The sequence below is a fragment of the Narcine bancroftii genome, chromosome 1, assembly GCF_036971445.1.
Source record: "Narcine bancroftii isolate sNarBan1 chromosome 1, sNarBan1.hap1, whole genome shotgun sequence".
In the NCBI taxonomy this organism is placed as follows: Eukaryota; Metazoa; Chordata; class Chondrichthyes; order Torpediniformes; family Narcinidae; genus Narcine; species Narcine bancroftii.
Genome location: NC_091469.1, coordinates 114716382 through 114732325, shown reverse-complemented (window position 1 = coordinate 114732325; position 15944 = coordinate 114716382). Strand labels below are relative to the sequence as shown.

The following is a 15944-nucleotide window of genomic DNA, read 5'->3' as shown; positions in this document are numbered from 1 at the left end:
GAAATTGAGCAGCATCACAGAAGACAGAATACAGACAACCTATTAAGCTCAGCAGGTCATACATAATTTGTTGCCAAATATTTGTTGCAGATATTTCCACATGTCCTCTTCCTCTGCTATCCTTTGGAGTTTTTGTGAGAATATTGTCGATTTTGTGTAAGATCCCACTTTTAATTTGGGAAACGAATTCAAGTATGAAATATGAACGCAAATGGCTCTTCTCCTTCAAGTGACCCATTGTATCTTCCATTACCAATTCATTTAAAGATTTTCAACTCCCCTTCTCTAATTCTGAATGGTCTGTCCTCAGCAAGGATCACAGCTTCATTCCCCTTACTAGAAAGATATCATGGGCAATGTTAGTGTCCTTTCCCAGATCAACATCCCCAGGAATGAGGTATTAATAACAGTCAGTAAATGAGGGCAAGCCACATCAGAATCATGAAGAGATACAGCACAGAAACTGCCCACACCCTCAGTCCACCAAGTTTACATTGACCATCGCCTATCCACTTACACCAATCCTACATTAATCTTGGCATAAGATCCGAAAGTGTGACCTGCCCAACACAAGACTCTTTAAATAGCCACTCTATTTTGAGTTCTGTCATGGAAAGAGATTTCCATGTTACAGTAAAACTCCAATCTCTTGACACATAGTAGATTATTTGAAAATTCCAGTAGTTTGGTGATGCTTGTCACGCTCCCTTCCCGCTTGCTAGGGTCCTGATTCTCAAATTTTCTTTGAGCTCACTAGTGTCCTGGTTTCAACACTCGGTTTCAACAAACTTGGTTCATTGGAAAATTTATTACAACAGTGCATAACATTTAAAATTATGTGCTATGGTGGCTGCAAAAATTTGGACAGAAATCAAAGCAGAAGATCGTTAAATTGGCCAAGAAAATGGGATCTCCCTTTCCTCGACTAATGATGTACACCAGAAGTATTGCTTAAATAGGCCTGCCATCCATCACAAAGGATCTTTGACCTACTACCTTCAGGAAAGAGGTACAGAAGATTTTAAAAATCAGGACTGCCAGACAGAGAATTAACGTTCCCACAGGCTGTGAGGTTGATGAACAATATCTTGTATCTGTGGGTCTTTTTATATATTAAATGGGCATTTTTCCAAAAATAATCATATTTATTTATCTTGTATATATATATATATGCACTGTGGTCCAGAGAAAAACTGTTTCATCTGGTTGTATATGTAGTCATTCCATGATAAACTTGAACTTGGAAAAAAAATTGAAAGTATTAAGGTAGTAAAATTCAGTCAGACAGTCAGGCACCACCAAAGTCCCAAATAAGTTGGATCAGCAGACTTTTACTGTAATAACTGTACAGAAGATTTGAGGATGCTCTCAAAAGCATCAACTCCAAGTAAAATTGGCTCCCTGTATCAGGATCACTGCACAAATGATAGGAGTGCACCACTTCACAAACCTCCTACCTGTCAAACACTTCCTCCCCATCTGTGGAGGAGCCTGTAAGTCCCACATTAACCTCATCATTCACAACCAACAAAACCAAGCCAGAACAGAAATTCATGAGCCTAAGGGAAGACAGGAGGCAAGAGAAAAACACTCCAAGTTTAATTAATTGCCTTCGTATTCCATTATTTTTTTTTGGTCAAGAGTCACCCAACTCCATCATCCCCTCAATTGTGTTTCTCAAACTTACGCATTTTTCAAACTTGCATATTTTTCTGAACTTGGCCTCTCTGCTCTTGCTTTTTCCCATCATTTGTTTCAAAACTTTGACCACTCTAGTCTTTCTACTCTTAATTACATAAACACATCGCCCTATAAATGTAATTCTCTCAGTTAATACTCTACCTCAAATCAAGAAGAGCTCCATCCGGCTGCAGCTTAATGATGACACCTCCCTCGCTCATCTGAGACCAATTTCAGTTTCCATCCTCCCACAGACATTCTTTGTTTTCCCCACCCCTCTCTCTTTTCTGCAACTTCAAACAGGATCTTTGACCCATAACAATCAGGAAAGAGGTATTTTGTTCTTACTTTGCCTTCTTCTGATAAACAATAATTGACCTGAAACATTAACTGTTTTCTCCGTTCACAAATGCTGCCTGACCTGATTTTTTTTCATGCTGCTTTCTTCCCTAAGCCTACCTCGTTTTACTTCTTGATTAAAAAGCACATCCCAAATTATTACTCCCCAATTGAGGTCAATTGGGGAGTAATTTTTTCCTGAGTCATTTTGTTGTCTCTGAGCAAATTACACTCATGAGAATGTACCTAGACTGTACATGAACAGACCTAAACTGTTCATAAATAGTTTCTTCTTTCATGGATTCCCATTATTCCATTACAGTTGTTGCAGAAAGTTGCAAAAACAACAGGATTGCCATAAGTTAATGAAAATTTCAAATGCAACGGGTTATTGAGACTTTAATTTCCCCAATATTAACTAGGACATTCTTAATGCCAGAGGCTTAAATGGAACAGAATATCGTAAGTGTGTCCTGGAGAATTTCTCGAAGCAGCATGTAGATAGCTGAACTAGGAAGAGGACCACATCAGACCTTTTATTGGCTCAAACAGTATTAAGAAGGCCAAAGGGGGCCATGAATTGCCCTTGGCGGGCAGGATTAAAGAGAATTCCAAGGTGTTTTATACATATTAAAAACAAGTGTAAGTGGAACATATACAGGTAATGGTAGGCTCTTAAAAGTATTGATGTTTAGAGGGATCTGGAGAAGCAGTTAGCCATGCAAGTAGATAGGTGCAAGCAGATAAACAAATTAATTCAGGCACATTTTGCTCATGGCTCATACCTTGATGAAAGGCTCAAGACCGAAACATTGGTTATGTATCAGGACACTGACCTGCTGAGTTTCTCCATCATTGTATTTTTACTTCAATCTTAGTGTCTGCAGACTTTTGTGCTTTATTCCTGCACCTATATTAAACCTTGTTAACACCATACTTGAATATACTGTGTACAATCCTGGTCATCCTACAACAGGAAAGATGTGAAGGCTTTGGAAATAGCACAGAAGAAATTTACCAGGATATTGACTGATTTAGAGGGTATGAGATGTGGGAAGAAATTGAACAAACTTTGATTGTTTTCCCTAGATCGTAGAGGGGTGACCTGATAGAGGTGTGTAAACTCGTGAGAGGCATATACAGGGTCAAAACTTTTACCCCAAATGAGTCTCAATGCGGACAAGAGAAAGGAAATTATTGTGGACTTCAGAACGACCATCCTGAGGACGATATGTACCAGGTGCAAAAGCAGTTCTTAGTGAGTGACTTGGACACGTGGGCCAAATGGCCTGTTCCTCATCTATTACAGTACTGTTTTGCCAGTTTTTGATTCCAAGTCACCCTCTCATATTTCACGCCATTTATTTAAGAAACGTAACACTAGGAGCAACTTATCATGTACCTTCTGACGGGGTTGCCTTGGTTTGATCAAGATATTGTACTTCACTGACTTGCTGTGGTTTTTTTCCTTTTATCCCTAGCCCAAAATGGATAAAATGAAAATCCTTTCTGTACCTGATGTTCCAGTTGCTTCGGGCTCCAGTCAACTAGCCAAGATCTACAATGCTATGTCACACAATATATGGAAAATCTATTGTGTAATATCACCCATTGTCTACTGTTAATTAAGCCACATTTCACAATTCATGATTTAAATTTCCTGCACCTTGCTCTAGTATTTGAATAAAATATCAATTGACTTCCAAATGGTTCCATTCTTATGGCCTTTGAATCAGAATTTCTTGTCATGAACAAGTTATGAAATTTGTTGTTGTTTGGCAGCATCAAATACAAATATTCATATAAACCACCTTTACAACAGTAATTTTTTTTTTAAAAAGTGCTCAAAAAGTAAGACAGTATCTTTGAAATAATTTACAAAGTGCCTACAATACACATGCAATAGTCGAATTTTGTGGACCAATTCTTAGGATCAAATTTAGGGGGTCAACTATTACACAGATACTGCCTTTGACTGCAGTAAGTTCCTGCATTGTTTGGGGTGTCATGTGCTCAGATGGGTGCATGGATGGCAAGTCCATGTTCAAGGCTTCAGGAACCCGGAAGGGCGGCCGGCTGGGTCCTAGGTTAGAGTCCACAATGGGGCATCGGGAGCTCGGATGGGAGGGCAGGGCCTTAGAGAGAGTCCACAGTTGGGAGCTCCGGTGGGTGGGCTCCTGGGGCCTGGGCAAGTGACAGTGATCAGAGCTACGAGAGCTCCAGTAGGCAGGCAGCTGGAGCCATAAATGGTATGTGGGGGTGGGGCAGTTGTCTTTTACACACAAAATATGGAAAATACTAGATTTTGGGGAAAAAATAAAGGGGAGGAGGGATTTTTACACGGTATTCACTATTATACAAGTATATAATGATACCCCCCTCCACCCAACCCTGTATTTTTTGCTCAAATCTTCAATACAAAATGCTGTTTTAGTTTTCAAATGGATAAAGTCTTTTTACTAAATATTTTACTCCAGCAATATCAACAGATTATTGAGCACTAGCGATTAATAATTCTACCTGTCAGCAAAGGCTTGAAAATAAATTTTCACAACTATTACTGCTAAAATTTACACATTTGTGATGACAGGTAGAACATCTCATGCAATGGTGGCCTCTTCTTCATCACACCCACCCTCTGATCTTATCGATAGGCACCAGATGGATATTGTCAACAAAAAAAATATTTGTTGAATGCTCAAAGTTTTACAAACCAGTTAATTTTATTCTGAAGATAATTATGGTTTAATGTTTGAATGGTAAAATATTTAATGTGAAGGGAGCTGTTATTGTGAAACAAGCTTCCTAAGTACTGTAATCTATTGCTGTTTTATTTGATAAAAGAGAATTTAAAACGTAAAACTTGCTGAAAGTGGATTTAAAAAAAATGCTAACCCAATCTTTGCACCATGGTCAAGGTTTCAAGGTTCTCCTGTATCATCTCTCTGCACATTTTGAACACAACAGCTTACCAGATATTAAGCATAAAAGTTGATAATTTAAAGTTGAAAACAGTAGTTTACAGAGTTTATTACTTTAATTTTCCATAAAAAAACAAATTAAAAAAAATACAAAATGAGAGAAAATGGCTGAATCTCATTTCACAACATCCAAGGCATCAAATTAAACAAAAATAAAGTTTTTGTAATAATGATCTGAAAGATGTGATTCCTTTTTTTTTTTAAATTTTTTTATTTTTCACACCATAAATCACATTAGCCATGATATACACAATTTCTTTTTCACACATATACAGTGACTTTTTCTCCCCCCCCCCTTTCCTCCCAAACCACCCCCCCACCCCCCCTCTCATCCATTTTAGGTATACAATCTAGGTTGCATTAATCCAGTCAGACAATGTTGTCATTCAACAAAATTACACCAGAAATTCTACTGAGTCCATTCTTTTCTTTCCTTCTCCTTCCATCAACTTAGGTAATGTTTGTCCCCGGTAGGTTTTCGCTATTGTATTTAATGTAAGGCTCCTATACTTGTTCGAATATTTCAATATTATTTCTTAACCAATATGTTATTTTTTCTAGTGGAATACATTTATTCATTTAAATTTGGTAGTTTCTTCCTTTTAATTTGGTTATGTATTCCATTAATATTTAAAGACATATAGTTCAGCGTAGCCCTTTTATATTTTGTTTATCTTCTCTTTCCGTTTTTCCATCATTGCCTTTCCTCCTTTTCCATTTCTGTTTTCTTATTTTCAACTCTTTATAAGACAACATTCCTACAACATCCAACATTTTCCTTATTCTCCTATTTCTATCTTATTTATTCCCAATCTCCCATTCACCTCCTGAGTTGTCCTTTATCCCTTGTCGGACAACCACATCTCCCCTCTCCATTTGGATTTGCGAATCCACTCGCAAGCGTCAACTGATTTTGCAGTGACCGCTATTTCCCCCCACCCCGCCTCCCCCAGAAAAGATTTCACTTTTCATATGTCACAAAGGTCACTCTTTTAATTCCCTCCTTATTCTCTCTATTCCATTACCTTCCCTTATTAATTCTTGTCTATACTATCTATATTTTCCTCTAAGTACAGATACATTCACGTATGCTCCTTGTCTCTATTCACTCTTATACCTCTTTACCCGCATACATATCAATCGTGATCATTTTTACTCTCATTACCCGTCTTCATCCCTCAGTCTATTTTTGTCTTTACCCACATACATATCAATTGTGATCATCTTAACTCTCATTACCCGTCTTCCTCCCTCAGTCTATTTTTGTAATTGTTCTGCAAATTTTCGTGCTTCTTCTGGATCCGAGAATAGTCTGTTTTGTTGTCCTGGAATAAATATTTTCAATACCGCTGGATGCTTTAGTATAAATTTATACCCTTTCTTCCATAAAATCGCCTTTGCTGTATTGAACTCTTTTCTCTTCTTTAGGAGTTCAAAACTTATATCTGGATAAATGAAGATTTTTTGCCCTTTATACTCCAGTGGTTTGTTGCCCTCTCTTACTTTTTCCATTGTCTTCTCCAGTACCTTTTCTCTTGTAGTATATCTTAGGAATTTTACTACAATAGATCTTGGTTTTTGTTGTGGTTGTGGTTTAGAGGCCAATACTCTATGTGCCCTTTCTATTTCCAATTCTTGCTGTAGTTCTGGACATCCTAGGGTCTTAGGGATCCACTCTTTTATAAACTCCCTCATATTCTTGCCTTCTTCATCTTCCTTAAGGCCCACTATCTTTATGTTATTTCTTCTGTTATGGTTTTCCATTGTATCTATTTTTTGAGCTAGTAGTTCTTGTGTCTCTTTAGTTTTTTTATTAGATTTCTCCAATTTCTTTTTTAAGTCTTCTACCTCCATTTCTGCTGCTCTTCCATCTTGTCCATTTTCTTTCCCATTTCTGTTAAGGTCATCTCCATTTTAATTATTTTCTCCTCTGTGTTGTTTATTCTTTTTCTTAAATCCTTAAATTCCTGTGTTTGCCATTCTTTAAATGATTCCATGTATCCTCTAATAAGAGCAAGTATATCCTTTACCTTGCCTCTCTTTTCTTCTTCTATTTCACCATACTCTTCCTCTTCTTCTTCCTCTGGGTTGACCATCTGTTGTTTCTTTGTTGCCCTTTCCTCCTCTTCTATCTTGTTTCTATTGTCTTCTGTGGTCTCTTCTTGCTGCAGGTGTTCTGCAGCTGTCGTTGCCGGCTGTGGAGATCGACTCCCCAGCTGGTCACCCCTCCCGTCGGTGTGTTTTTTTTCATTCGCATCGCGCATGCGCGAAACTTCGCGCATGCGCGGTTGCGCACTTTTACTCGGCTCAGCGAGCCATTTTTGTAGTCCATTATTTACCGACCTGAGGGAGCGGGTTTCTCTCTCCGCAGCGGGCCTCTTCGGACAGGTAAGGCCTTCACCTTTTTCCTCCTTTGTCTTCTCTTCCTCTCTTCTTACCGTTGCTTTCGACTTTTCTTTTTTTGTCGCCATCTTCTTTCCACCTTTATACTCACTTTTCTGTAACTTTTATTTCTGTGCCTTTGTGTTTTCTCTTGTTTTTCCCGACTTTTCTGGAGAGGGCTGGAGTTCACCGTCCGGCCACTACTCCATCGCGTGACTCCTCCGAAAGATGTGATTCCTTTGGATAACTGAAACACTGACCTATAACTAAAGATCAGATCAAAGTTCTGCAACTTGTTTATGGTGACTAATTAAACAGTTAACAAGAGGAAAAGGCTTCAAGAAGCACCCACATTCTCAATGATGGCAGGTCCCAGAAATAAATACTCAAGTCAATGCTGAAGCAGTAATAATAAATCACTATCAACTAGAAGTACAAAGTGGAGGATCCCTCTCACTTTCCTTTTGAGATTCACACCACCAGAGAAACAAGTCTCCTGACAACTTGACAGCTTGCAATAGCCAAAAAAACAGACTACTAGATATGAGCAAAGGCTACCGCTCCAGACAGCACCCCAACCATTGTAGAAGTTGTCCTACAATTAAAGACTTCCAATTACAGACCAACCATTCCCAAAGCCAAACTACTCCAAGATAGTAACAACACTGGCACTGTCCAACAATGCAAACAATTGGGTAGATATGTACTGGTCACAAAAACAGGAGCAATTAAATCTTCCTAGTTATCACCAATCAATCTACTCTACATTCAAAAATGATCAAAAATATCATCACTATTGAGTTGCACTAACTCACCCATAACCTGGTCACAGGTGCTGAGTTGGCTTTCACGAGGCTCACTTGGACCAGAGAGCTGAATTCCAAAGGTCTTTGGGATCAAGGCAGCACTGAAATGAGGAGTCAAGAGTCACAGGCAAAACTAAAGTCAATAAATACCAAGGCACAGCACTGCAACATTTGGGAGTCATAAACTGCATTAAGAAGATAGCTGTGACCAGTGCATAACAATCCCTGAGCCCAAGGCGGTCAAATACAAACAGGTCAGAACCATGGATGATTGTTGATGACAACCCAATGTTCAATTCCATTTGCAGTTCTTTAGCAAGTGAATCATTCTGCTCCTGCTTGACTAAAACCTTAATATTTGGGCATAGAGCTGATAAATGGCAATTAACATTAAAGCCACAAAAGTGCAAATCATCAGTATCCATGACACAATAACAACAGAAGCAAATCAAGGCCCGAGTGAGTGAGCTATGTCCTACTATACTAAAGTTTATCAATACACAAGGTAAACAACAGTAAAACCTTGAGCTAACTATCAAGTACCAATTCTGCATCAGTCTACTTCAGGAACACCATTTTGGCGCATCCCCGTCAGGTCTCAGGAAAAAAATCCCAGCCTCTCAACTCCACCTACATTTTTTTTTTCTATTCCTTTTTTTTTTATTTTTCACACCATAAATCACAATAGCCATGATATACACTTTTTCTTTTCCACACATTTACAGTGACTTTTTCTCCCTCCCCCCTCCCTCCTCCCAAGCCACCCCCCCATCCCCCCCCCTCTCATCCATTTTAGTTATACAATCTAGGTTGCATTAATTCAGTTAGACAATGTTGTCATTCAACAAAAATACACCAGAAATTCTACTGAGTCCATTCTTTTCTTTTCTTCTCCTTCCATCAACTTAGGTAATGTTTGTTCCCGGTAGGTTTTCGCTATTGTATTTAATGTAAGGCTCCCATACTTGTTCGAATATTTCAATATTATTTCTTAAACTATATGTTATTTTTTCTAATGGAATACATTTATTCATTTCTATATACCATTGTTGTATTTTCAAATTATCTTCCAATTTCCAGGTTGACATAATACATTTTTTTGCTACAGCTAGGGCTATCTTAACAAATCTTTTTTGTGCATCCTCCAAGTCAATTCCAAATTCTTTATTTTTTATGTTACTTAGGAGAAAGATCTCTGGATTCTTTGGTATATTGTTTTCTGTTATTTTATTTAATATCTGATTGAGATCATCCCAAAATTTTTCTACTCTCTCACATGTCCAGATTGCATGAATTGTTGTTCCCATTTCTTTTTTACATCGAAAACATCTATCAGATACTGTTGGGTCCCATTTATTTAACTTTTGCGGTGTAATGTATAGTCTGTGTAACCAATTATATTGTATCATACGCAGCCTCGTATTTATTGTATTTCTCATCGTTCCAGAGCATAACTTCTCCCATGTTTCCTTTTTTATCTTTATATTTAAATCTTGTTCCCATTTTTGTTTAGTTTTACCATTTGTTTCCTCATTTTCCTTTTCTTGCAGTTTAATATACATATTTTTTATAAATCTTTTGATTAACATTGTATCTGTAATCACATATTCAAGGTTACTTCCCTCTGGTAAACTCAAGTTGCTTCCTAATTTATCTTTCAAGTAGGATCTCAGTTGGTAATATGCCAGCGCTGTATCTCCCGTTATATTGTACTTATCTCTCATTTGTGCAAAGGATAAGAATCTACTTCCTGAAAAACAATTTTCTATTCTTTTAATCCCTTTTTTTTCCCATTTTCTAAAGGCAAGGTTGTCTATTGTAAAAGGGAGTAGCTTATTTTGCGTCAATATTAGTTTTGGTATTTGGTAATTTATTTTATTTCTTTCTACATGAATCTTCTTCCATATATTGAGGAGATGGTGTAATACTGGAGAAGTTCTATGTTGTACCAATTTTTCGTCCCATTTATATAATATGTGTTCAGGTATCTTTTCCCCTATTTTATCTAATTCTAGTCTCGTCCAGTCTGGTTTTTCCCTTGTTTGATAAAAATCTGATAGGTACCTTAATTGTGCGGCTCTATAATAATTTTTGAAGTTTGGCAATTGTAAGCCTCCTTGTTTATACCATTCTGTTAATTTGTCTAGTGCTATCCTCGGTTTCCCCCCTCTCCATAAAAATCTCCTTATTATTTTCTTTAACTCTTTGAAGAATTTTTCTGTCAGTTGTATTGGCAATGCCTGAAATAAGTATAGTATCCTTGGAAAAATGTTCATTTTAATACAGTTTATCCTTCCTATCAGTGTTAGTGGTAGCTCTTTCCAATGCTCTAAATCGTCCTGTAATTTTTTCATTAGTGGATTGTAATTGAGTTTATATAATTGGCCTAGATTTTTGTTTATTTGCACACCTAGGTATCTTATTGCCTGCGTTTGCCATCTGAATGGGGATTCCTCCTTAAATTTTGAGAAATCCGCGTTATTCATAGGCATTGCTTCACTTTTATTTACGTTTATCTTGTATCCCGACACTTCTCCATATTCCTTCAATTTCTTATATAGTTCTTTTATTGATAGTTCTGGTTCTGTTAAGTACACTATCACATCATCCGCAAACAGACTGATTTTATATTCCCTGTCTTTTATTTTTATTCCTTTTATATTATTATCTCTTCTTATCGATTCTGCTAGTGGTTCTATAGCTAGCGCAAACAATAATGGTGATAGTGGGCATCCCTGCCGCGTTGACCTGCTTAAGTTAAATTGCTTTGATACATGTCCATTTACTGTCACTTTCGCTAACGGTCCCTTATATAATGCTTTAATCCAATTAATATACTTCTCCGGTAAACTGAATTTTTGCAATACTTTGAACAAGTAATTCCATTCTACTCTGTCGAAGGCCTTCTCTGCGTCTAAAGCAACTGCTACTGCCGGTGCTTTATTTCCTTCTACTGCATGAATTAAGTTAATAAATTTACAAATATTGTCTGTTGTGCGTCTTTTTTTGATAAATCCAGTTTGGTCTAAATTTACCATTTTCGGTACCTGTTCTGCTAATCTGTTCGCTAATAGTTTAGCTATTATCTTATAATCTGTGTTTAGCAGAGATATTGGTCTATATGACGCTGGTGAGAGTGGATCTTTCCCTTGTTTTAGTATCACTGTAATTATTGCTGTTTTACATGAATCTGGTAAGTTTTGTGTCTCATCAATCTGGTTGATTACATCCAGGAGGGGCGGTATTATTAGGTCTTTAAATGTTTTGTAGAATTCTATTGGGAGTCCATCCTCTCCTGGTGTCTTATTATTTGGTAAATTTTTTATTATCTCTTGTATTTCTACTGTTCCAAATGGTTCTGTTAATTTATTTTGTTCCTCTATTTGTAGTTTTGGTAGTTCAATTTTAGTCAAAAATTCATCTATTTTCCCTTCTTTCCCTTCGTTTTCGGTTCGGTATAATTGTTCATAGAATTCTCTGAAGTTTTCCTTAATTTCTTTTGGATTATATGTAATTTGTTTGTCTTTTTTCCTTGTTGCCAATACCATTTTCTTAGTTTGCTCTGTCTTAAGCTGCCATGCTAGGATTTTGTGTGTTTTTTCCCCTAGTTCATAATATTTCTGTTTTGTCTTCATTATATTCTTCTCCACCTTATATGTTTGTAATGTTTCATATTTTATTTTTTTATCCGCCAATTCTCTTCTTTTGGTTGTATCTTCCTTTATTGCTAATTTTTTTTCTATGTTTATTATTTCCCTTTCCAACTGCTCTGTTTCCTGATTATAGTCCTTCTTCATCTTGGTTGCATAACTTATTATTTGCCCTCTAATGAATGCTTTCATTGCGTCCCATAGTATAAACTTATCTTCCACTGATTCCGTATTTACTTCAAAGTACATTTTTAATTGTTTTTCAATAAATTCTCTAAAATCCTGTCTTTTAAGTAGCATGGGGTTTAATCTCCATCTATACATTCTTGGAGGGATGTCTTCTAGCTCTATTGCCAATAACAGGGGTGAGTGGTCCGATAATAGTCTAGCTTTATATTCCGTTTTCCTAACTCTCCCTTGTATGTGGGCTGATAACAGGAATAGGTCTATCCTTGAGTATGTTTTATGTCTAGTCGAGTAGTATGAGTATTCCTTTTCTTTTGGGTTTTGTTTCCTCCATATGTCCACAAGTTTCATTTCTTGCATTGATTTAATTATAAATTTGGTTACTTTGTTCTTCCTGTTAATTTTTTTCCCCGTTTTATCCATATTTGGATCCAAATTCAGATTGAAATCCCCTCCTATTAGTATGTTCCCTTGCGTATTAGCTACCTTCAAAAAGATATCTTGCATAAACTTTTGATCTTCTTCGTTAGGTGAATATATATTAAGTAGATTCCAAAGCTCTGAATATATCTGACATTTTATCATAACATATCTCCCTGCTGGATCTATTATTTCCTCTTCTATTTTAAATGGCACATTTTTGCTAATTAATATAGCCACTCCTCTTGCTTTTGAATTATACGATGCTGCTGTTACATGTCCTACCCAATCTCTCTTTAATTTCTTGTGCTCCAATTCAGTTAAATGTGTTTCTTGGACAAATGCTATATCTATTTTTTCCTTTTTCAGTAAATTTAGTAGTTTCTTCCTTTTAATTTGGTTATGTATTCCATTAATATTTAGAGTCATATAGTTCAGCGTAGCCATTTTATATTTTGTTTATCTTCTCTTTCCGTTTTTCCATCATTACCTTTCCTCCTTTTCCATTTCTGTTTTCTTATTTTCAACTCTTTACCAGACAACATTCCTACAACATCCAACATTTTCCTTATTCTCCTATTTCTATCTTCTTTATCCCCAATCTCCCCTTCCCCTCCTGAGTTGCCCTTTATCCCTTGTCGGACAACCACATCTCCCCTCTCCATTTGGATTTGCGAATCCACTCGCAAGCGTCAACTGATTTTGCAGTGACCGCTCTTTTCCCCCACCCAGCCCCCCCCAGAAAAGATTTCGTTTTTTATATGTCACAAAGGTCACTCTTTTAGTTCCCTCCTTATTCTCTCTATTCCATTACCTTCCCTTATTAATTCTTGTCTATACTCTCTATGTTTTCCTCTAATTACAGATACTTTCACATATGCCCATTGTCTCTATTCACTCTTATACCTCTTTACCCGCATACATATCAATCGTGGTCATTTTTACCCTCCTTACCCGTCTTCATCCCTCAGTCTATTTTTGTCTTTACCCACATACATATCAATCGTGATAATTTTTGCTCTCATTACCCGTCTTCATCCCTCAGTCTATTTTTGTAATTGTTCTGCAAATTTTCGTGCTTCTTCTGGATCCGAGAATAGTCTGTTTTGTTGTCCTGGAATAAATATTTTCAATACCGCAGGATGCTTCAGTGTAAATTTATATCCTTTCTTCCATAAAATCGCTTTTGCTGCATTGAACTCTTTTCTCTTCTTTAGGAGTTCAAAGCTTATATCTGGATAAATGAAGATTTTTTGCCCTTTATACTCCAGTGGTTTGTTGCCCTCTCTTACTTTTTCCATTGTCTTCTCCAGTACCTTTTCTCTTGTAGTATATCTTAGGAATTTTACTACAATAGATCTTGGTTTTTGTTGTGGTTGTGGTTTAGGGGCCAATGCTCTATGTGCCCTTTCTATTTCCATTTCTTGCTGTAGTTCTGGACATCCTAGGGCCTTAGGGATCCATTCTTTTATAAACTCCCTCATATTCTTGCCTTCTACATCTTCCTTAAGGCCCACTATCTTTATGTTATTTCTTCTGTTATAATTTTCCATTATATCTATTTTTTGGGCTAGTAATTCTTGTGTCTCTTCAGTTTTTTTATTAGATTCCTCCAATTTCTTTTTTAAGTCTTCTACCTCCATTTCTGCTGCTATTGCCCGTTCTTCCATCTTGTCCATTTTTTTCCCCATTTCTGTTAAGGTCATATCCATTTTATTTATTTTCTTTTCTGTGTTTCAACTCCACCTACATCAGGAGTAATTTACATTAACTAATTCACCTATTAACCAAGTGAAACATGAAAGTCTGCAGACACAGTCACTGTCATAAAAACACACAGAAATACTGGAGGAACAAGCACATCCTTGGAACCAGAGTTCCCCGAGAAGACCCCCACAGATGGAGCGAGAAGCTGCAAACTCCATGGAAACAACGTCCAAAATGAACCTGGAACTCAGGAGCTATGAGACTGCAGTGTTTAAAAAAGAAATCAACACCATTCTAGCAAAGCAGCCCTCTTTATTGGCTCCTGACCTGCCACCCAAAATTTCATTCTCTTCACCATCTATTCACTGTGGCTGCACCATCATCTGCAAAATACACTGCTCTTCACTCGACGAGAATATCCCAAATCCACATTGACTCCCAGGAAGGAAAAAGACAGCAAGCACATGGGAATGCATCATTTGCTCTCTGCGTTGCGTTGCATCCACACATTTCCTTCATCATAACTGCGTCCAAATCCTAGAACTATCTATCCAACAGCACCGTGGAAGTACGATCACTTGGCGGACTGTGACAGTTTGCCCAGCCACCAGTTATTAACGCCAACACAAAAAAGAAAAATCAGCACTTAAATTTACTTCTGGAAAATGCTGAAAGGACTATAATTAAATATTCACATTTGCAAAAATAAATTTACACGAATCCACATATCCTTTGGTTGGGAAACTAAGTTCGTCCCTGACATTAAATAGACCATGGTTCAACAAATGTTGCTCAGAGGCAATGGATGACTGAAGTCAAAAATCTACCTCCAACAGTGGAGTGATAGGACCTACAAATCCAGTCAGACGGATCACCCAAGTCTGGCTGAACGTGCATCTCTCACGCATTTCTTCCAGTCCAAATGGACCCAATCCTCAAAGGAACCTCCATTGCAGTAATCAGTGAGGAAATATTGGGAAGAAATTAACAAAATATTGCAATAAAAAAACTCAAGCTATTCACTAAAACTTTACAGTAAAATACGTTAAAAACTCCCCAAAAAAGGGACCCCCCCCCTCAAATTACGACCTTTTCCGATTCTATGGTTAAGGCAGATCCCAGTGCGATCTGGAAGTGAAATCAGACCGTGGGACAAATGCCCAAGTTTGAAATGAAACAGAGGCGCGTCAACATCACAGCCTCTTCGTCTGGGTTGAGTGGTCAAGTGGAAGGAGTTACAGGCAATGAGCCCCACAGACTCAAGCCCTGCACTGGGACAGAGAGGTGCAACCTGACAGCCCTGGGAACGGGTCCTCTCGCTGTGTTCACGTCCTCTCCTGAACTTGACAGCCGAGTGCAGTTGTTTCTGCGACCAGCCCAAGCCTGGTGACGACTATGGGTGGGGGAGGAGGGTGTCCACATTTCAGGTCAAGTGGCCTGGCTGAATTAGGGGACGTGGCCAAGGTCAAGAGGTTGGGGGTGGGGGGGGGGGGCATTCGGCCGAATGTCATCGTGGACCCTGGACCCGCGATACTCACCCCCTCCACACTCGGCTGGAGTCCGCACACGCCGAGGCTCCGACGTCATTGGCGCGCTTGCGCCTGCTCCATCCAATCAGAGCAAACCTGGTTCCCCCCCCCCCCCCCCCAATCACAGTGATAGGAGTGGGTGGAGAGAGGGAGCCACCTATTTCTGTTCATGTCTGGAGGCTCATTCTGGGAATTCAGAGCAGTGCTTCTCAACCTTTTTCTTTCCACCCACATCCCACTTTTAAGTACTCCCTATGCCTCTGT

The 15944-nt window shown here is 38.0% G+C and overlaps 1 protein-coding gene across 2 annotated transcripts in view; it reads right to left on the bottom strand.

Annotated features, from left to right (window-relative positions):
• Window positions 1-15729, bottom strand: part of LOC138762909 (xanthine dehydrogenase/oxidase-like) — a 223412-nt gene extending 207683 nt beyond the window's left edge. The window contains exons 1-2 of one of the 2 annotated variants that reach the window (XM_069936420.1): window positions 15690-15725; window positions 8198-8289 (exon numbers count right to left, since the gene is read on the bottom strand). In XM_069936420.1, the coding sequence (XP_069792521.1) occupies window positions 8198-8201 (4 nt within the window). In that variant the 5' untranslated portion in view covers window positions 8202-8289; window positions 15690-15725. Of the gene's footprint in view, window positions 1-8197; window positions 8290-15689 lie in introns of both variants that reach the window. The other variant, XM_069936426.1, reaches the window with a different exon arrangement.
• Window positions 15730-15944: the final 215 nt, after the last annotated feature.